Genomic DNA, 22,741 nt, shown 5'->3' with positions numbered 1-22,741 from the left:
TTCAGTAGTTGTGGCTCATGGGCTCTAGAGCGCAGGTTCAGTAGTTGTGGCTCATGGGCTTAGTTGCTCCGTGGCATGTGGGATCTTCCCGGGCCAGGGCTCGAACCCGTGTCTCCCACATTGGCGGATTCTTAACCACTGCATCACCAGGGAAGCCCTGCACCACTTTTATGTTGATGAATAATCTACTTTGGGGTCAGATATAAATTAACAGAGTAAACAAAAAGTGCAACAATTGTTGAAATAATTTAAACGAAGAAAGGGCCTGTTAACCTATTTGTCTTTATTAGTTTATCCAAAAAATTGATTTTATTTCCTATTTAGCCAGAGAAGTCTGAGGTACACAGTTGGGAAAGTGTAAAGACCGAAGGAAGTCTGCACAGCTCATTCTGTAAATAATTATTGAGTGCCTCCGTGCACTCAGACTCACGGGGCAGTTAGAAGATACAGAGCCTGTTGTTAAGAAACTTACAGTCCAGTAGTGTCTTTTATTGGGTAGAAGTTGAATACTAGGAAGAGATCAGTGGTAGCCTAGGTGTAGAGAAAGTGCTGGACAACCTCTGGAGGTATCGGTCAGGAATGCCTCCACTGTCATCAGGTAGCTTCTGTCAGAGAGGGTAATGGGGTCTCCAGTAATAATAGAGTCTCTGAGCTGTTTGGGTTTTTTTTCTGAAGCTGGTCTTATTCCTTTGACAGCTCATAAGGTGCTGCTGCTCCAGAGAATAAGTGTTGGGTGTTTGCAGTTTGTTTTTGTATTATATGAATTAACATATATTAAAGATATATGAGTAAAGATGAAGGTAAGATGTACAAAAAACTTTTCCCCAAATCACTGTCTCTGCTTATTCTATTCATTCAGTCTCTTCATATTATTCGTTTGTTCATTCATTCTAACATTTGAGTGCCTACTATATGCATCTACTGCTCTAAATACTGGGAAGAAAATGAGATTCCTGCCCTCATGGAACTAACGTTATAGTGGAGGGACAGTAAACAGATAAATACAGTGTGTGTGTCTGTCTGTCTGTGTTTATACACAGACAAATAAGCAGAGTGAGGGACTGGAAGAGTGGTGGGTAGTGCAGTCTTAGAAGTGGTTGTCAGGAAAGGTCTCACTGAGGAAGTAGCATTTTGAGTAGACACCTGAGCGGAACGGGGGACTAAGCCCTGGCTCATTCGAATCGTAGATGATACATCTGTGGGTACCGCCTCCTTCTTCTACAGGTGAAGAAGTTGAGGATCAGGGAAATGGTAACTCGTTACGGATCACAGAGCAGATAGAGCGCAGCCTCGAGCTTTGGTTCAGAACACCACGTTTGTTTGCAGTTCAGCTCTGCTTCGTCCCCCTTCATCTCCTTGCTGAGGGCAGCTGCGAAGAATGTTTGTCATTTACCAACCTGTAGTTTCATTTTGGATTTTAAAGCTCTGATAGTAGAGCACAGAAGAAAGGACTATGTTTTGGGGTGGGTGTATCTCAGAAGCTTCTGAGAATGTGAGAACTTTGCTTTCAGGGCAAGCAAGGTAATTTTAAAAGTTACCTTCGCATCATCTAGGAGAAAGTGTAACAAGAAGGAATTGTAGAGGATGTTGTGAGAAGGTAGTCCCTGCAGTGGCAGTCTCCTCGTGCACCGGTGCAGTGGTGGGAGATAGAGCCGTGTGTACGCTGTGAAAGCCCGCGCATGTCATACTAAGAAGCCTGCGGTACTGTCTGTTGAGCACCAGAGATTTCTAATCAGAGTGCAGTGAGATGCATTTTTCTGGCTGTAGTCTGCGAATGAATTGGAGTTGGGGAGAGACTGGTATCAGAGATTCAGGTAGTAGTCAGGTAGTGTAATTTGCTAGTAATGTAGATAGAAGAAAAAGAGGATCCGAGGATAGGTAGTGGTAGCAGGAACTAGAAGGTCAGATTTATAAGACTTCCAAGGGGGAATTCAGGAGACTACATCCAAGGTGGAATTTGGTGACAGATTTCCTACGGAGAGCAGATGAGGAAAGCAGATGAGTTTTCTAATATCAGTTCTCTAGATGAAGCATTATGATGTTAATTTTTAACAGAGGGTTAAATTAATTTCTGAGATAGAGGCTACAAGAAAAAGAGTACATGGGAGATAGAAGAGCTCAACTCGGAACATGTTATGTTTGAGGTGCCTTAGGACAATTTGTAAGTATTGGTTTGACACCCAATGACAAGTTTTTGAGTTATTTGCATTTTGAAGGAAGTTAAAGCCACAGGAGGGGATGAGATGCCCCAGAGAGAAAGTGCTGAACGGAATGGAATCCTGATGAAGCTCCTTGTTAAAGGGGGCAGGGATGCACAGGAGTCAAAGACATTAGAGGGCATTAGAAGAGGAGGAGGAAGTGTTCACAAGTACGCTGCCAACAGGGTGACTGCAGGGGAGCCCGAGGACAGAGCATTGCGGCAGGGGTGAGACTATAGGCAGAGTATGTAATGTTGTGGCCCTGCTGGCTCTGCTTGGCTATAAAATTTAACTAGATCAGTGTTCAAACTTTTAGCTAATAATACAAAACATTGGGCTTCCCTGGTGGCTCAGTGATTAAGAATCCGCCTGCCAAGGCAGGGGACACGGGTTCGAGCCCTGGTCCGGGAAGATCCCACATGCTGCGGAGCACCTGAGCCCGTGTGCCACAGCTGCTGAGCCCACGTGCTGAACTACTGAAGCCCGCACGCCTACAGCCCGTGCTCCGCAGCAAGAGAAGCTACCACAATGAGAAGCCCACATGCCGCAATTAAGAGTAGCCCCAGCTCGATGCAACTAGAGAAAGCCCGTGCACAGCAACGAAGACCCAACACAGCCAAAAATAAATAGATAAATAAATAATAAATTTGTAATAATAATTTAAAAAAAAAGAAAGCCATTGTTTTAAAAAATAAATAAAATAAAAATATATTAAGGGGAAAGGATCCAGGTTTTGTTTTTTTTCATGAATGCTGCAGTTTACTATAGCATATCCCAGTCATTGAACTAATCAGGATCTTGCCTAAGAAATAATCTACCAACCACTTGGTTGAAGGCAAAGTTAGGATGTGAGCCTATATGTATTAATGAAAGGATAAGCTGTGTATTTTATACCTGGAAATAGAGGCTAGCCTACGTCCTTGGTGACTCCTCAGCATCTAGAGTACAGATGTAGATAGACTTGTGTGTCTCCTGGGAAGTTGAGGTGTATTATGGCCTGGACAGAGCATGGCTGTTTAAAACTCTGATCTTACCCAGCAAATTTACACAGACCAGAGATCCAGCATGTAGCGGCATAATCTGCACTGGAAGCCCTTTTGTATAGGAGCTGATCCAAAAGATTTATATACATGACATCTCCTGATGTATTGCTAGATTCTTATCTCAAGACCAGATCCTGGTCATGGTTTTATTTGATCTTTGAATGTTTACTGCAGATTTAACACTAGATGATAGTTTCTTTCATCAAGTGAGGAGAATAGAAGAAACATCTAGAGCTCTAAAACAGCTTTTCAAAGTTTTTCAAACCATAATATTTGCAAGTTAAATACTCTGCTATGGAGCCAATATAATCAGTTTTTATTAATGGTAATATTCCTTAATTTTGGGGTGAGGTTGTACCCCAAAAATAGTATCTTTTAAAAAAGATACATCTTTAAAAAAAGAATATCTTTTAAAAGCTGGGAAATAGATGTTTATATAAGAGCATTTTTTAATGTAAAATTACGCATGAGGTCTACATTCAACTTTGGCTTTGTTTACTAGGATCCATGTTCTCTCAAGCTATGAAGAAATGGGTGCAAGGAAATACTGATGAGGTAAATTCTGCTTTTAGTGTAAACAGATTCCTGTTTATAAGGGACACTTGCTCTAAGCAAGGTTTCGAGTTTTCTCTTTCCTTAGTTCCCTCGCTTAAGCAGCATGGTACATCGCTGCTTCCTTATCTAGGAGATAACAAGAAGGGGTTGGCCCTCCGTAGCATCTCACAGTTGCCTGGTAGAGGCAGTGGAGGTATCCTCAGTCCAGAGTCTGGCCAGTGAAAAATATCCAAGCAGTCAAGGTTCCATTAATCAGCAGAGGCACCAGTAACAGTGTAGAAACAAAAGCTCAGTGTTTCCTTCCTCACTGTCTGTTATACTTTCAGAAGTAGAGGCTTGCTTTTTGAATAGTTAAGTACATTGAAAGATGAGAGTGGAAAAAGAAAGATGTTTTGTTTTGACCACCTAACATGAAAATAGTCATGATGTCGGATAGACAGTGAAGAGCATGTTAATATATCACGACCAGAGGGTGGCCCGGGTCCTTTCATACATGGGGACGTGCTTCTTCCCAAATAAGTAGAAATGATATGCATATACAGGTGTGTTTAGAACATTAATAATGTTTGCTTATTCTTCTAGTGAATAACCATTATCAACAGTTGAATTACTTTTATAGGCCCAGGAAGAGCTAGCTTGGAAGATTGCTAAAATGATAGTCAGTGATGTTATGCAGCAGGCACAGTGTGATCAGCCGTTAGAGAAGTCCACAAAGGTAAGGATGATTTGTGTTCTGATCTAGCGTGTGTAAAACTGAAGAGAATTAGATCCCAGAGACACAAAAATTTAAAAGGACATAAGGGAGCTTCTGCTTCTGCTGTTGAAGTGTTAACTGCTATAGGAATTGCCCTCTCATTATAAACAACTAGAAAACTGACAAACTAAATGAAACAGCTATTTCCAGATATTAGACAACACGCAGTAGAGGACTTTAATCCTTGAAAGGAAGGTAACATTGAGATGATCCCTAGTTCACTTCCTGGAAGCAGTTTCCAAAGTGTAGGGAGGACAAACTGTAAGCTTGCAATGAATTTTAAAGGATTGAAAGCATACAGTTTCTTCTCTGACCATAAAGGAATTAAACAAGAAATCAGTAACAGAAAGATATATGGAGGGAATTCCCTGGCTGTCCTGTGGTTAGGATTCTGGGCTTTCACTGCTGAGGGCCTGGGTTCAGTCCCTGGTCGGAGAGCTAGGATCTCACAAGCTGTGTGGCACAGCCAAAAAAAAAATAAAAGAGAAAGAAAGATATGTGGAAAATCCCCAAATATTTTGAAATTAACATACTTCTGAGTAACCCATTAGTCAAAGAAGAAATCAAAAGGAATATTAGAAAATATTTTGGACTGAAAACACAACATAGTAGAATCTGCCCTCCCTATTCGTGGGCTCCACATCTGAAGGTTTCACATCCATGGATTCAACCAGCCACGAATCAAAAATATATTAAAAAAAAAAAAATTTCCATGAAGTTCCAAAAAGCAGAACTTGAATTTGCCATGGCCTGGCAACTATTTACATAGCATTTGCATTGAATTAGGTATTACAAGTAAGCTAGAGGTGATTTCAGATACACAGGATGAGGTGTGTAGGTTATATGCAAATACTGTGCCATTTTATGGAAGGCACTTGAGCATTCTCGGATTTCGGTATCTGCAGGGGTCCTGGAACCAATCCCCCACCATTACTAAGGGACAACTATATTTGTGGGATACTGCTAAAGCAGTTCTTATAGGTAAATTTATAGCATTAAATATTTATAATAGAAAAGAGGAAAAGTCACAGTCTTCTAAAGAAACTAGAAAATGAGTAAATGAAACCCAAAGAAAGCAGAAAGAAGGAAGTAATAAAGATAAAGGTGAATATCGATTACTTTTTTTTTTGGATCTACTAAGTCATTTACACTCTTCCATTTTGTTGTTGCCTCTTCTCTCACTTTTCCCTTTCATGTGACTTTGGTTTTTTTGTTTGGTTTTTTGTTTGTTTGTTTGTTTGTTTGTTTTTGCGGTACGCGAGCCTCTCACTGCTGTGGCCTCTCCCGTTGCGGAGCACAGGCTCCGGATGCGCAGGTCCAGCGGCCATGGCTCACGGGTCCAGCCGCTCCGCGGTATGTGGGATCCTCCCGGACCAGGGCACAAACCCCTGTCCCCTGCATCAGCAGGCGGACTCTCTGGGTTATTTTTTTTTTAAGTACTACTTTAGGAAGGAGTGAATTGAATGGATGTGATCAATCTGCCATCTTTACCTGGAGGTCAACAACAGTAATTATTAGGAAATTCTGACTTGCCCCCAACTGAATACTCTGTTTTTCTATGGCTTCACCAGCTGTGCCCACAAGAGCCACACAAATAACCCAGCAAATTGGAGGCAGCCCCTTAGCACCCCCGGTTATCTCTTCAGGCAAAGACTCCCAGTTCCTCCACCACCTTTGCTTTCTGTAACTTGAGTTGACTCACAAAGACTTCATGTGATAGGAGAACCTCTGCTCAGACTCTTTGTGAAGGTGTTAAACTCTTCTGTCTACTTTATCAGGAGTTAGGAACACTATGTTAGTTACCTGTGTTAGTTACCTATGCTCAGATGGAGGCGTGAACTTAGATTTGGGTCCAGCATCACCTTTCCTTGCTCTTTGTAGCCAACTTTTTACTCTTATTATTACCAGAGCTTGGTTTAATTTTGAACTTTTCACTGAGCTGATTCATACCAAAACTCTGTTTACTTTTGCAGACTCCATCCTCTTTTCTATGTAAGGGTGATAATTTTTGCCTATATTCACTGGCTCAGTCAAACCCAGAATAGCAAATAACATGGTAAAGGTGTATAAAGAAGTGCAAGGTAGTTATTTTTGTGCTTCCCCATTGTCATGTTGATGATCAAATGTTTGACAATATGAAAATGTTCTTTAGAAACCATTTTGGAAAGCAGATGTTTAAACTTAAGGCTTTTCATTGGAGTTGTGTGTTCAGATTTTATTACCATATGCTTTTCATTTCTAAGATACACAGATATATTTTGCGTTTAACCTTGCTAGACCTTCTCTTTGGCTGGCCAAGATGATTGTCCTGCCTGTCCTTTAGGAATCAGCAGTGTATTGGTATGGAAAAAGCAGTAGGCCGGCAGACCTCGTTCAGTCCATTTTTAGTAGGTGTGACCTTTTGCAAGTTAATTTTCTCTGGTCCCTTCATTTCCTTATCAGTAGATCAGAGAAGTTGGACAAGAAAATCTCATAAGATCCCCTGTAATTCTCATTCCATGAATGTGTGAATGTGAGAAGTCCTGCACCCACAAAGGAGTACCCAACCCCTCTTTAACCCCTGTGGATACCTCTCTGCTTTGAATCACCTACTCTACATTTGTCTATAGAAAGCACTTGGGCATTTAATGTAAATGACCTCACAGCATTACTGAATTGTTTCATGTGTTTATGTCCCATCTCACAAATAGCAGGGACCATGTCTTCTGTGATGTTTGTTTCCTCCCCAGTGCAGTGAAAAAGAGGACTCAGCCTCAGAAGCTTGGTCTTAGGAGGCCAGAAGATCAAAGCTCTCTGTTTTCTTTCTAAAGGCTTTGGCGCATTCCATATTATGGCTCTGTCTTCATCTAATGAATCCCCTGTGGATGGTCACTTAGGTCGTTTGGGATCGTTCCCTGTTACAAACAATACTTTGATGAATGTGTATGTGAGTCTTTGCCCTCTCTTATGAGTATGCTTTAGAGTTAATTCCTAGAAGCAGAATTATCTGTCAAAAAGTAGATGTTTCGTTCTAATATCTGTTGCCAAAACGGAAAGATAAAAGCAAGTCTGGGTGCCAGTCCTCGTTATATAACCTTCAGGTGGGTTGCTTGGCCTCCTTAGGCTTCCATTCACTCAGCTGTAAATGAAGATAATTAGGGCATTTTACCTCCCGTGATTGTAGTCGGGTCCTGGCTGTCATGAGCGCTGGTATGTAGTAGGCGCTCACCAAGTGTAAGTGTTGGTGCCCTTCTTCCTTAATCTGTGATGGTAATGTGTCACTGGTTGTAGAAATGTACCTTACCTTTTTCTTTTCCTTTCTTTCATCAGCTATGACTCAAGACCTGAGATAAAGGAAATCTGCTTTTGGAAAATAGGAGAACTTTTTTCCTTTGGTTGGATTCTTCCCCACAGCCAGTGAAAACAGAGCACTGTATTTCTTCTCACTGTTGTTCCCAAGAAAGAATGGCAGACAATCCTAGACTTCCACCGTCGGCAGAGTGTCGCATAGACACATCTGCACATGTTGATCACACAGTGAAAGTTGTAGAGACAGAGTGGTGTTGTTTACATTACTAGAGAATTACTAGTTTTCCAATGGCAATAACCCATGTGTGGAAGAGTGTTACTCCACTGGGATAGGCAGGGGCCACACGCCATGGGAGACGCAGAGGCGTAGAGCCGGTATTTGATGCACCTCCCTTGGCGGTGACCCACCCCAACAGCATCAGACAGCAGGTACCAGAGGGGCCTCGCTTGGTCTCCTGAACAGGCAGGTGAGTCGGCCCCTCAGGAGCCAGGCAGTGCGGCGCCAGCAGGTGGCTTTTCTTCCGGGGAGCGGGGTCTGCACAGAGGCGTCAGTTTGGGAGGAAGCTCACGGGCCGTGAGTCAAGTCTTGGTGACGTTGTCCTCCCCTTTGGTGACAGTGTATGGTTTTCACGTTTTAATTGCTCCTGAGACGCAGTACTCTTAAAACCAGCTCCCCTGCTGCCGGAAGGGCGAGCCTCTGCACTGCAAGTGGTAGGACTTGCTCCTCCGAGATTCTGGGCTCCGGTGACGTCACCTCCCCTCAGAGTACTTGTGGAAAGGGATGTGCAACAGCCATCACTCCAGTTTTCCCCTGTGGTTCCTTGAACAAAATGTTTATTCCCAGATTGTAGAGTTTTTAAAGAAGGTGGGCGGGCAGGTGTGGAGACAGAGAGGCACTCAGTTCTGACTCTCTCCTCTTCTTTGCTCTGCGCTGGGAAATGTGCAGGTTGTGGCCTTTTTCTTCTGTCTGTGGGGTAACGAGAGGCCCCTCCCTGCACTTCCACTTGGTCAGCTTCAGGGTCTGGACCTCGCTGCCATGGGCGGGGCCGCCCTGTCGGCCAGCACACTCCATGCAGGCGGTGCCCGTGCTGCCTCACCACACGGACTGTTGGAGGGAAAGAACGTTCTCTTAGGTGTTACTGCTTTTGCTCAGACTTTGCAAAAAATACATATATACACATATGAATATATAATTATCACCTCTGTCCTTGAGAAAGTCTTGAATGAACAGAGAATTTATTCCACTGCAATATTTGGTTGTATAGACATGCACTGTTTCATCAACAGAAGAAGCAGAAAGGCTGTGTATGAGTTTTTGGTACTATGTACCACCTCTGTTATTCTTCTAAAGTGAAGTATTCATGTACTTAAACCATATTCTATTTAATTGTGTTTGATTTTAAAATATATATATATGAATTATATTTAAAATTGTGTCAACTTTCTGCTTTCAGGGCATTTATGGCTCCTCTGTTGGGATGTGTTGATTCTTCCCAATATTTCCATTTGCTTTACAAGAACCCAGAACATGAGCCACTCCTGGACTCAGCCTTGTGTTTGGAGCGTATGGCATAGACCTGAGGTGTTATTAGATGCATATGCTGTGATTGACTCACTTTGTTCTTTTAACAGAATATTTCCATCCACTTCACTTTGCTTCAACCTTTAAATAACAGAAAAGCAATATAAAGGTCATAGAATAAACTGTGGTTTTGGGTGACTCTTGCTGCCTCTGCATGGTTTGAAATAACATTTTCCGTAAGACTCTAGGCTATTTAAACTAGTGCTTTCAGTTAAGATACTGTCCAGTCATGTCTTTGTGTGCATTGTGTGCTTCGGAGCTAGAGATGTCGGTAGTTGTAAGGTTCTTAAAAGGAAAAGAATAGCAAGTTTGAGACTGGGTTACTTTTTCTGCCCCACCCACTGTAGGACACAGAAGCAAAGTGTGGCCTGAAACTGGTAGCCAGACGAGACATATGCTCTCACGGAGCTCCTTGCGCTTATTTTCAGGTTAGGATTGGAATCATCTGACCTCGAGTGCCAGGCTCTGTGTGGTGTGCCCACAAAATAGGATTCCCTGGCAGGGTTTTTATAGGTGCAGTGAATCAGCTGAACATCCGGCTTTATCACGATGTTGACATCAATGCATATTGTTAAAAAAAAAAAATGTCAGTGAAAAGGGGGGTACCTTTTGTAACTGGGCGTGTCTTCATCACTCATGTAAGATGTGATGAAAATTAAAAAAACAAGTACCAACCTAGCCCAGTGAAGGGCAGTAAAACAGGGAGCAACTTTTTGTAACCTTTTCTGCTTGGGTTTCAGCTTCAGTACAAGTTTGTAAAATGCCGGTCATTTACGTTTCTGAAGCTTTGGCTAGTTCAGTAAGCATTTGGAGGGGAAGGTCGCTCTGAATAGAAAAGTACAGACGTCTTTGTTTTAAGTACTGGGGCCTTTTGTACACAAGGACCTCGTCCCTCCCCTCCCCCGCACACCAGTTGATCAGACCAGGGTTGATCTTCTCCCGATCCAAACAGGCCCAGGAACATTCTTTATCCAAAGAATTTTGCAAAGGGCAGGAGACATCCCAGTCCCTGTCTGGGGTGATAGCACGTATGGGGCACTTGCAAGTCAGGACCCCTGAGCTGGTGCCACGTGGACGAGCAGAGATCTGTACAAGCAGAAATGACAGACACGAGAGCAAGTGGGTGAGAGCAGCTGCCTTGTAGCCTGGAGGTGGTGAAGGTTTCTGGCTCTAGTCCTGCATCCTTGCCGTGGACTCCATCAATTCCTCGGGTATCCTTAGGATGCACTTTGGCTTTTTAAAAGTCAGTCTCAAGGGAGTTTTTCCTTTGCACAACCAAAAGGACCTTGACTACAGTACTACCAGATTGATGTAATCACTAATGATCGCATGTGCTCAGCATGTTCGCAAAATACTGGTGAATTCTGGAGAATTTTTCTTCAGTAAACCTTCCTTGGTCATTTTGTATATTCTCTCAAAATGGAATCCTAAACTCACGGAACTAAAAGGCACTCCCTCATTTTTCCAGGGGGGAGTTACTCAGGCCTGGGAAAAGGGCAGGTCTTTGGCCTTTTGTCGGATGGTCACCTTCTGGACCAGGGCCTTTGCACGCTTCCCAACTTCCTTCTGAAGGATAAACACCATTCCCACTTTCAGCACCTACAATAAAACCCAGAAATAGAAGGGCATTTCTGTTAATGAATGATAAAAACTTCAAATGAGGGAGGGCAATGATTATCACAAACTTTGTAAGTGCTGACCATTTCTACGTACTAGGCAAGGTGTCTGGCCTTTGGCTGGGGCCGGAAGTAGGAGTAAGTTCCAGCAGGACGTTCAAGGTTACAGCTTCAAAGACCCACCAGGACAGCTGCTGTGTGGGGCCCTCTGCAGATGAGCCCTGGGACGCCACGGAGGCCTCTGCTTGGGCTCAAGAGTAGGAAGTGGGGTCCTACGTGGACTCGGGGGGTGGGTGGAAAGGGCCAGCAAAAGCCTGGAGGGCGTTCGTGACCACGGAGGAAAGCCCGTCTGCTGCCTGTCGGTCGGAGTTGGAGCTCTTCCCGCTTCGTGGTTCATGCCAACGGGTGTTTCCTCGTCTGGTCCCTCCACGCTGCCTGCTCTGGCTGGCGCACTGCCCGGGCACGATGGGGCACCCACGGGGCTGCTCCTCAGCTGCCCCCGAGGGAGCACTCGTGAGCCCAGGCAGGGGTGGCTGGACCCTGTCGGCGGTGGGCGGGCAGGTGCCCGGATAGAGTGGCTTCCATTCAGCCAAAGACAGCTGCCATTTGCCAAGGAGCAAGTGAGGGTTGTGACAGTGGCGTTTCCTCGGACGCCTGACTCCCCGATCTTGAGTAGCCGCCAGGCTTAGCCCGAAATGATCCCAAGCCGGCCTCCACCTCCATCCCGGTAAGAACCCCACCTGCGGGCACCTCATGGAACGGCTCGAGCTGGGCCTCCAGACCAAGCAGAGCTCCCTGTCTTGGCAAAGGGCCCTTTGTTCTTTCTAATGAGAGAGCTGCCGGGTTAGCAGATGTTCACCTACAAAGTGTTGATGGTGCAGGGACGCAGGAAGGGGTAAAAACCTCTGGGCCCCCTGGAGCTTCCATTCTACCGAGGAGGTAGAGGTTGGAGCTTCATCTGAAGTGGGTGCTGGTATTTTTCACTCAAGACAGCCCTTTGTTTTTTGTTTTTATTTTTTTAATTTTTTTTTTGCGGTACGCGGGCCTCTCACTGCTGTGGCCTCTCCCGTTGCGGAGCACAGGCTCCGGACTCGCAGGCTCAGCACCCATGGCTCACGGGCCCAGCCGCTCCGCGGCATGTGGGATCTTCCCGGACCGGGGCACGAACCCGCGTCCCCTGTATCGGCAGGCGGACCCTCAACCACTGCGCCACCAGGGAAGCCCCAAGACAGCCATTTGAGCCAGTGATTTAACACCCTCCCAAAGCCCTTCCTGGCAGAGGTCACCAGGTTTAGTGACCTCTTGCCCGCGCCCTTCCACGTGCCCCCAGAGGGCCGGTGGCTGTGCGGCTCCATTTCCTCGCCGTCACCTGGCTGACAGCGAGGGGTGGGCACCTTGACCCCGGGCCCTTCAGGCTGCTCTCTGATTCGGGTGGGCCTAGGAGCAGCCACAGCCCCGTGGGGCTCTCTGTAGAGCACCGGGAAATGTGGAGCCTTAGAAGCTAGAAACAAGGGGACCAATGTAGAGTTATTACACGCAGGTGGTATAAAAACCCTAAGCTTGGAAAACCCAGCTCCCTACTGAGCTGATGCCAAGAGGTGATCAGCCCCTCCCGAGTTCTTTCACGAGAATAACCAGCACTTGTGTACTTGCCGTGTGCCGGCCTCTCTCAGGTAACCCGTGTGACAGTCTTCTAAGTGTGTACTTTTCCCTCGTTGTAAATGAGGAGACTGAGGCTCTGGAGGCAAAGGAATTCTCCAGGGGAATCAAGTCCAGGCAGCCATTAAAAACATTCCATTAGCTCAAAGCAGCGGTTCTTAACACTTGCGTGTGCATCAGGATCCCCTGCAGAACATGTTAAGATGGATTGCTGGGCCTCCACCCCTCCCCCCTGCCCACAGTTTCTGAGTCGGTAGGTCTAGGGTGGAGCCTGAGAATGTGGATTTTAGCAAATTCCCAGCTGCTGCTGCTCACGAGACCACACTTTTGAGAATCACGGCCTTAGAACCTCTCCTGTAAATTGGGAAACACATGTTTTCATTCCCTTTTATTGGACCACAGAAGTGTAATTTGAGATCTATTACTCATTCACTCAGGCACATAAATCCTTTATCAGTATTCAGGTATTTGTCAAAGCCGAGGGGACCCAGACGCCAACCCGCTGTCTCATTGCCTGGGCAGGTCTGAGGCCGTCCAGGCAGGTGTCTCCCCCGGGGGTGCGGCTTGGAAGAGGCCCAGACCAGCCTCAGCCCCCAGTGCATTTGCTGGGGACAGTGCACGTATCCTCCCTTCAGGGCTGAGTCCGGGCTGGTGGGTCACACCAGGGTCCCGGTGGAAGCTTTTGCACAAATCCTGCCTGGTCCACTTCCTTCCAGCTTGTCCCCCAGGTCCTCGATGCCACCTGCCCCTGAGGCCCTGACCAGGCCTCTCCCGCCCCCTCTCCATTGCTGCCTCTTTTCAGGTCCCTCCCGCAGGGCTCGGGTGCCTTGTTCCCCTTCCTCTGTCTTCTCCCTTCAGCACACGCTTCCTGGGGGCCAGCTGTGGGCGTGTCCCCAGAGCAGACACTGCCCACCCTCCTTGCTGCCTAGGAAACAAACCCTGACGCATTGCTGGGGTGAGTGACCTGCTGGGGGCAGCCTAGGTGGACCTGAGGTTCGTGGACTCCTGATTGCAGTCTTGCCCTGGAACATGCCCACTGTTTGTTCCCTCAAGACTGTACCCTCCCCTCCCCTCCCCTCCCCTCCCCTCCCCTCCCCCAAATGGACCAGGACTCCACATCAGCATCGCCCATGACTGCCCACTGCTGGCCCAGCCCTGCCATGTCTGCACTCCACATCCTCCGTTACTGCCTGAGGAGGCTGTCCTCTTATCTTCTTACCCAGCTCGGGTCCACTCACCTGCGCACAGCATGGCCAAGCCACTGACACAGGGTGAAGGAAAGTGCAGCATTTATGGTAGAACCCCAAGCAAAGAACTGGCAGCTCTTGCTCTAAAGACACAGGGCTTTCAGGGAAGGGTTTTAAAGACAGGGTGAGGGAAAAGGTCAAGGGGTGTGTGATAAGCTTGTGCACAATTCTCTGATTGGCTGGAGGTGTGGTAACAGGGTGGTGGCTCAAGAATCCCAGTCATCAGCCTTCTGGTTCCAACCTGTCTGGGGTCTGCGTGCTGGTGGTCAGCAGGCAGCTAACTTCTTCCACCTGGTGGGGGTTTCAGTATCTGCAAAACGGCTCAAGGATACGGCTCAGGATGTTATCTATAGCCCTTGAGGAACTAAAGGTCTTTTGGCTTTGTTCTATGGCTAAACTATTCTTATTTTGTTCTGTTTGACTGTTTCCCTTTGGTTTTGCATTTTCTCACTTCTCTGATTAAATCTGCTCTTTGGACCTCGGGGAAGGCCTAGGAGGCTAAAGCCTCCTAGGGTCGTCCCGGGTCGTCCCGGGGCCACTCTGGCTCTTTCTTCGGAGCTTTCATCCCTTTCTCACCCCTACCCCAGCAAACTGCACTGTCCATGATGGCGACCCCGCCTGGGGCTCTCCAGTCACACCCATGGCCAGACTGTCATCTCCTGCAACTGCTCTACCTCTGGTTTCCCCTCACATTTCAGCCCCTGGCAACCTCCAGCCATGCAAGTTTTGCAGGGTTACAGATGCCTCCTATTGGAATGGGTTGAAAGAGGAGTGAGAAGAAGCTTGCGAGTGATCCCAGGGGTTTTCCCCTCACTGTTACTAGAGTTGGGCTTTGTAAACCAGTGTCAGAGAGCAAGTTCAAAAGCAATAAGTGAGTAGTTTTGTTGTAAGGATGACAAGCGGGGGCTGGGGAGGACCGTGCTGATGTGGAACTTGGGTTAGTCTTCCCAGTACCAGTGTGGGATACGTGTCTCATGCATCGTAAACAACTTAGATACAAGGAGAAACACTTCGAGAAACCGTAGCTCTATCGTGATGAAGACTTTGGTGTCCCAGATGCACATATAGTGTGAATAACATTGTTACTTGAAATGTGAGATGGGGAAAAAAAGCAATATTTTGTACTGATGTATTCTTGTATATAATGTTATTTTAAATATGCATGTGTAAATAAATTAGATATTATAACTAGACATCTGACTATTTTGTCAACATTCCAAAAACTTTAAACTCAGATTGATGCCTTACTTTTTTTTTTTTTTTGCGGTACGCAGGCCTCTCACTGTTGTGGCCTCTCCCGTTGCGGAGCACAGGCTCCGGATGCGCAGGCTCAGCGGCCATGGCTCACGGGCCCAGCCACTCCGCGGCATGTGGGATCTTCCCGGACCGGGGCACCACGAACCCGTGTCCCCTGCATTGGCAGGCGGACTCCCAACCACTGCGCCACCAGGGAAGCACGATACCCTATTTTTTTTTTTAATTTTTTCTTTAGGAAAATTGGGGCTTGCCTTAAATATAGAATCACTTATATCATTCATTACCTCCCTGTGGTCTGCTGAATAAAATCCAAATTCCTTATTTAGCACTGAACGCCCTGGCTGACCCAGCCTCCAAGACCTTGGAACCCTAGACCCTTAGCTCCGCCTCCCCACACTCTTCCCCTGTGGGGTTCTGCAGACTTCCCCCCTACACTCTGCCTCAGGAAGCCCTTCCCCTTCGAAGACTCACTCCTCCCCCTCCTCCAAGACCCTCCCTGATGTCCGGTCCCCCTGAGTCCCCCAAGCACATCCTCACACAGCATCCAACTCGGCCTTATCGCGGCTGGGTCCTGGCCCTGTCTGCCCCACCCGATGTGCGCGAGCTTTTCCCAGGGAAGGGTCCCAACCATGGAGCGTTGCCCAGGAGATGCTGGAGAAGAAAAGAGAAAGTTTGCTTTAAATGGACCAGGCCCAGCTCGTGGTCTTTCTGGGCTCATCTGCCCAGAATCGCAACCAAGGCCCCCCATGCCTTAGGGGCTGAAGGGGTCCCTACCTGCTGGCGGCAAGAGGCTGACGTTGAGGTAGATATCTCAACCCAGGTCCAGCAGCTCACAGGTTGCCCAAGTGTCCTGAGACCCTTTCAGAAGGTCTGCAAGGTCAAAACTATTTTCTTAGCAACACTAAGATGTGAATTGTCTTTTTCACTATGTGAATATTTGCATTGATGATGCAAAAGCGATGGTGACCCCCTAGCAGGAATCTGGACACACTGTGCCAGTGGTCACTGTACTCTTCCCCACCAGGCACTTGGCACTTAAATAAAGGGAGCCAGTTTCCCATAAGAGTGTCTTGATGAAGCAGTAACATTATTAATTTTATTAAATCTCAACCCTCAAGTGCCTGTTTTTAATGTTATGTGGGACAACATGGGAAGGACACAGGAAGCCCTTCTGCACAGCGAGGGGTGATGGGTGTCTCCCGGGAAGCTCTGGCCACCCACCGTGGACCCCCATGAGAGCACACTCGACAAGCCGGTTATTCAGGCTTGGGTTTTGCGAAGACATTTTCGTGAAAATGAAGGAAGCGAGCCTATCACTTTGAGAAGAAAACACTGCTGGTATTTATTATATTATTGCCCGGGATGAAATTTGAGTTTTCAAGCAAAAACTAGAATTTTGGAAAACTGATATTCACCATGGAGGCCTTGATAGCTTCCCTTCCTGAAAGACGTTTCTGATGAGGTCTAATATATGTGTGATTTATTAAAATATTGTATGATGAAATGTGTCATATTTGGAAAAGCAGCGTAACCCAATGAACCAGTATTTTCCAAATGACCGACACATGATGCACAAAACAAGAAGTAGGTGAAAGATTGGTTCAATGTGTGAGACCCACCCATAGGGTATGAAGGATTCCGAGATGAGAAAACTTGAGAACTGCCCCGCTGGTCCGACCTCAGGCCGGTGGAAGAAGCCACACCCAGGAGGCCAGACCTTATTTGCACTGTGCTTGTTTGAATGAAGGTAGGTTTGATTCCACATGGTGCTCTATTCTTGCTGGGTGTCTTCGGCCTTTCCCTCACCTCTTTGGGCCTCTGTGCCTTCTGTAGAAACGGAGATCGTGATTCTTCAGAAACAGGTGGTGGCAGAGAGGGTTCGCTGGCACGGGAAACATTTGGTAGTGCAGTCGGAAGGTCTGGATGATGTACGATGAAGAGGCTGGAGAGCTAGTTTTCTTTGGTTTAATTACAAAGACAGACCCGCCCTAATCATCTCCCAACTAAGGCTGCCCTCAGGGTACAAATGAGCGGCTTTGCGTGCAGGCCCTGGGCTTGTGTGCAGGGGCTCCTCCTTAGAGGCGAGAGGCTTTGTTTAGAGTCGTGCTGTAATCACCAGGTGTGGGGAGAACTGCAGATCCGAGGTCTTCAGCCAGCACAGGAGGAAGTGAGCGTTCTGTCCCGAGCGCAGGGCGCCAGGCCACCTCCTCTGCCTCTGGGAGCCCCCGTCTGAGGTCAGCGGCACAGCTGGCGGGCCAGCCTCTCGGGAAGGAAGCTCGAGGAGGCTGGGAGCCTCTCTCAAAGGAAGCAAGAAGCAGAACCACAGGCAACAAGGACCAGGACTGTGCACGGGGTCTCGGAGCAGAAAAGCAGAGGTCAGCGGAACTAGATGCAAAGCCCAAGACACAGGCGAGGTCAGCCCAGCATGGGGGGTGTTGGCAGGAAGTGGATGGGGGAGCAAGCGGCCCTGCTGTCATCCCCCAGGGGACTCACCACACCTGATCTCATGAGCCCCGAGGGCCAGGGTGTCAGATTCAGGGACAGTTCACGTTAATCAAGCTCCCACAGGCTGTAACACACAAATACAGGTCAGAAGCCCTCTTACTGATTTCTGAGGAAAAGTTCAACTGTCAAAAAGTAAACCAAGGACTTCCCTGGTGGCGTAGTGGTTAAGAATCCGCCTGCCAATGCAGGGGACACAGGTTCAAGCCCTGGTCCGGGAAGATCCCACATGCCGTGGAGCAACTAAGCCAGTGTCCCACAACTCCTGAGCCCGCGAGCCACAACTACTGAGCCCGCGTGCCACAACTACTGAAGCCCGCACACCTAGAGCCTGTGCTCTGCAACAAGAGAGGCAACCGCAATGAGAAGCCCTTGCACCACAATGAGGAATAGCCCCTGCTCGCCGCAACTAGAGAAAGACCGCGCACAGCAACGAAGACTCAACGCAGCCAAAATTTAATTAATTAATTAATTAATTTTAAATAAAAGTAAACCAAAAAGAGCATTTGACACAATCCAACATGCCTTCACAATAAAAACTCTCAGCAAAATAAGCTACGAGGACATATTGTACAGCACACAGAATATAGCCAATATTTTATAATAACTATAAATGGAGGATAACATTTAAAAATTGTGAATCACCGTATCGTACACCTGTAACTTATATAATATTGTACATCAACTAGACTTCAATTAAAAAAAAAAAACGCTCAGCAAAGTAGGAAGAGAGGGAAACTTCTCTCAACTCTGATGTTTTTCCAACCCCACGGAATGCACCACAGCAGGGGTGAGCCTCATGTCAACTCTGGGCTCTGGGTGGTGATGATGTGTCCACACAGCTTCATCAGTGGTAACAGATGTACCCTGTGGTGGGGTGTTGATGCTAGGGGAAGCTGTGCGTGCGTAGGGGCAGGGGTATGTGGGGAATCTCTGCTTTCTGCCTAATTCTTTAACTGAGATAGAGTTGACGTTTAGCATTGTGTAAGTTCAAGGGGCATGACACGGTGATTTGATGCACTTATATTGCAACATGATTGCCACCGTAGCGCTGGCTAGTTGGCTAACACCGCGGTTGCATCATACAATCATCGTTTCTTCTAGGGGTGGGAACAACTTTCTGCTCAGTTTTGCTGCTATGATGTTGTTCTTTCCTTAAAAACCTTACAAAGGCTTCTCATCTGCCCCAGGAACCTGTGGGACCCTACAGCCTCCGGCCAGTTTTCCCTGTGACATCATCTCCAATCACTGTCCCGGGTCCACTCAGCCGCAGCCATGCTGGGATACAGGCACACCCCTCCCTCAGGGCTTTTGTACCTGGAATTCCTCCACTCTACATGGATCACAGCCTCACTTCCTTCAGGTCTTGGCTTCGATGTCACCTCAGTGAAGTCATTCCGGGTCACCTTTTCTTAAGTTGGGCCCCTCCCCCCATACTTCCTCCCTCCCTCCCAGATTTAGTTCCCTCCTTGGTCCCTGTCACTAGCTAACCTCCTAGCTATTTTATTTATCCTATTTATGGTCTGTTTCCCCCGCTAGAGAATAAGCTCCTCAAGGGTAGGCACTTTTTCCATGTCGTCTTCTCATAAACACTTGTTGGATGAATGAAGAAGTGAAGTGTACAGTGGATGAGAATGCTTGTATCAGGAGATCCTGCAAAGCCACCAGAGAGCCAAAGCCCCAGTGGTACTGAGTGAGCTGGACCAAAGCCAGGGTTACTCTCTGACCTTGGGTAACAGTGTTGGAGGCCCTCACCCATCGAGGCAACTGAAAATCCTAACCCTCTGTCTCCTTGACTCCACTTTTTTACTCTTCCTAGGTTCCCAGCCCCTCTTTGGTTGGCATAGGCTTTCTTTTCTTCCTTCCTTCCTTCCTTCCTTCCATTCTTTTTCTTTCTTTCTTTCTTTCTTTCTTTCTTTCTTTCTTTCTTTCTTTCTTTCTTTCTTTCTCTCTCTTTCTCCCCCCACCTCTCTCTCCCTCCCTCCCTCCCTCCCTCCCTCCCTTCCTTCCTTCCTTCCTTCCTCCCTCTCTCTCTCTTTCTCTTTCTTTCTTTTTCAGGAACTGCCAAAGTTTTCGTGTTTAACAGCACAACTGACCAAGGTCCAAGATGTGAAGTTACCGTGTTCAGGAAACATGGGGGGGGCAGGGGAGGGAAATCACTCTATAAACTATATCACATGTGCAGAGAAAAATGCACCCTTTAGAATATAAAACATGTCCACGCATAGTAGTTAGCTGCAAAAAGCCATCTGGCTTCTCTTGGCTTGTGGAAAGGGCGCTCCAGATTCCAGCGTAAATGAGCACCACTCAGCTCTTCTGTGCAGCAGGGTCTTGTCTTCACCATCCAGCTCTTCCCCCCCAGCTCGTATCACGAGGGCTGCGATGTTTTTCTCCGGGTCATCCATGCGACCGCTCATGTCCTCAATTCTTGCAATGATCTGGTTGGACTTGGTCTGCCATTTACCTTGCATCTGTTGCAGGAGTGTCTGCACCACTGAGGTGAGATCCTGCACGGTCTTGGGGTCAGTCTCGGCCACCTCCCTGGTTCCTGGCTTGGTGGTACTGTCTCCGACCGTCACCTCCACTTCTGTGTGTCCCCACAGACTGGCACAGGCCTTCTTAAGAGATGCTCGACTTTACCGCGTCACTGACCCGGAGTCACATTTTTTTCTCTACATCTTGCATGAACTCTGCCGTGAGCCACTGTGCCGACTTTGAACTCCAACTCTCAGGGCCAGTCCTCCAGTAAAACGTCTACTACGCCTGCTTCCATCACAGAAGTCCCTGGGCCCAACGTAGCAGACGGAAATAAAAGGAATGCCAGAGATGTCGCAAAACAGAGGTGCTTCACTTAATCCATTATCCCGGGAAAATGAAAGAGCAAATTTTTTTTTTTTTTTTTTCGGTACGCGGGCCTCTCACTGTTGTGGCCTCTCCCGTTGTGGAGCACAGGCTCCGGATGCGCAGGCTCAGCGGCCGTGGCTCACGGGCCCCTCCGTGGCAATGTGGGATCTTCCCGGACCGGGGCACGAACCTGCGTCCCCTGCATCGGCAGACGGACTCTCAACCTCTGCGCCACCAGGGAAGCCCAAAAGAGCAATTTTTAAAAGTAGAGTTTTATTTTTATACCTTAGGAAAAGCTAACTTTCAGATGGATTTAAAAAATTAAATGAAAAAAAAAAAAAAGAACTTCCCAACTAGCACAGGAAACCCAAAGATGGGGGAGGGGGGAAAAGAAATACATGTTTGCAAATTAAAAATGTGAAATGAGGGATACTGTAAACAAAGCAAAGGGTAAATTATGGATTTGGAAAAACAATAGTCTCAAGGCAAATGACAAAAGTGTGTGTATTATATAATTCCATAAAGAACTCTGACACATTCCATTAAAAGAGACAAATCACCAAAGAGCAAATCCAATGGCCTACAGATATGTCCCCCTTAGTTTCCAGGGGAAAACATATTAAAGAAGAATAAAACATCATTTTATTGCCCATAGACTGGGAAAATTAAAGAGGTAGAAATGGAACTGTGGCAGCACTTTAGGAAAGCAATCTGGAAAAATCCATTACATTTAAAAATCCATATACTTAGACCAAGCAATGCCACTCCTGGGAATCTATTCCAAGAAATAAAAGCACCAATACATAAAGGATTAATGTAATATAGCAGTGTTCATAGTGGCCAACACACACACACACACACACACACACACACACACACACACACACACACACACACACACACACACACACACACACACACCAGGGAGCAGTGAATGTCCAACAACAGAGAATGAGTGAATATATTCTGGTACATCCATACCATGGAATGTTATGTAACCATTAAAAAGGGTTAACCAGCTTTGCTCCAGTTAACTTAAAGGAATTCCATCAGTCAATACCTGAGAAAAGCAAAATTCAGGAAAATGGATCATATGATCCCACGTTTGTCAAACTGACATACAGGAAGGATGTTTTCCACATACATGTTTATAAGCAACGGTCTGTATATATTTGTATATGACAGTCATTGCATGGGGAAAATCTGTAATAGGTTGCTGACATGGGTCTCATGGGAGGAGAGGAAGGGAGAGGTGAACGCAGATAAAAGGGAAACAAACAAGAAAGAGGGGAGGAAAGCGGGGGCCCCAATAGTATAGCACCATTTATACTTTCCTGAGATCTACATATGTGAACACACAACTAAACTTCAACATAGTTTAAAAATAGATACACTACAAATATCCCTCTCACTCTCTAAAATTGTAAACAGATCGAGCAAGAGACTATGAGTATCTCTGCCAAGACTGGATGTCCCTTGTATTTTCAAGTTTGTCTACACTAATATGCCGTAGCTTTTGTTACAAGTAAAGGTAATATTAGAGGGGGCTTCCCTGGTGGCACAGTGGAAGAATCTACCTTCCAATGCAGGGGACACAGGTTCGAGCCCTGGTCTAGGAAGATCCCACATGCCATGGAGCCACGAAGCCTGTGCACCACAACTACTGAGCCCTCATGCCACAACTATTGAAGCCCACACGCCTAGAGCCCGTGCTCCACAACAAAGAGAAGCCCCTGCTTGCCGCAACTAGAGAAAGCCCACACGCAGCAACAAAGACCCAACGCAGCCAAAAATAAATAAATAAATGTATTTTTTAAAAAAAAGGAAGTTTGAAGATAATATTAGAAACAAGAAAATCAGGGGAGGTTCCCTAATACCCACCAACACCCTGTCGTGGCCTGTGTAGCTGTACCAGATCCACCCTCCTCTCCCGTCTGGCCTCAGCCCCTCTCCCTGCTTTACCTCCTGCGTGTTCCCCAACAGCTCCCAAACCTCTCTCCCGTCCAGGTGCTAAACAAAGGCTTGTTGAATGAAGACCTGCTGTGTGCCCCCTCCACTCTCCCGCTCCGCCTCCGTCATCCCCTGCCCACTCCCTGCACCAGCCGCCCCGGCTTAGTCACCGTAGCTGGACCTGCACGCGGGGAACCCTTCCTCACGTGCGCCCGACTCACTTTCCTGATTCACCTGAAACACCGC

At 47.0% G+C, this 22,741-nt stretch overlaps 1 protein-coding gene across 9 annotated transcripts in view; it reads left to right on the top strand.

The window, feature by feature from the left end:
• The window catches only part of AKAP10 (A-kinase anchoring protein 10), a 59,875-nt gene extending 44,740 nt beyond the window's left edge, over nucleotides 1-15,135 (top strand). For 4 of the 9 annotated variants that reach the window (XM_019944176.3, XM_073797638.1, XM_019944177.2 and 1 more), the window contains 3 exons: nucleotides 3,744-3,796; nucleotides 4,416-4,511; nucleotides 9,293-15,135. In XM_019944176.3, the coding sequence (XP_019799735.1) occupies nucleotides 3,744-3,796; nucleotides 4,416-4,511; nucleotides 9,293-9,325 (182 nt within the window). In that variant the 3' untranslated portion in view covers nucleotides 9,326-15,135. Of the gene's footprint in view, nucleotides 1-696; nucleotides 2,432-3,743; nucleotides 3,797-4,415; nucleotides 4,512-7,859 lie in introns of those variants that run through there. The other 5 variants (XM_073797636.1, XM_019944180.3, XM_004320600.3 and 2 more) reach the window with 4 other exon arrangements.
• The last annotated feature ends 7,606 nt before the right edge of the window (nucleotides 15,136-22,741 follow it).

Source organism: Tursiops truncatus, chromosome 20 (assembly GCF_011762595.2).
Source record: "Tursiops truncatus isolate mTurTru1 chromosome 20, mTurTru1.mat.Y, whole genome shotgun sequence".
Classification (NCBI taxonomy): Eukaryota; Metazoa; Chordata; class Mammalia; order Artiodactyla; family Delphinidae; genus Tursiops; species Tursiops truncatus.
Note: the sequence above shows the minus strand (reverse complement) of the source record. Positions and strands in the feature narration are given on the sequence as shown.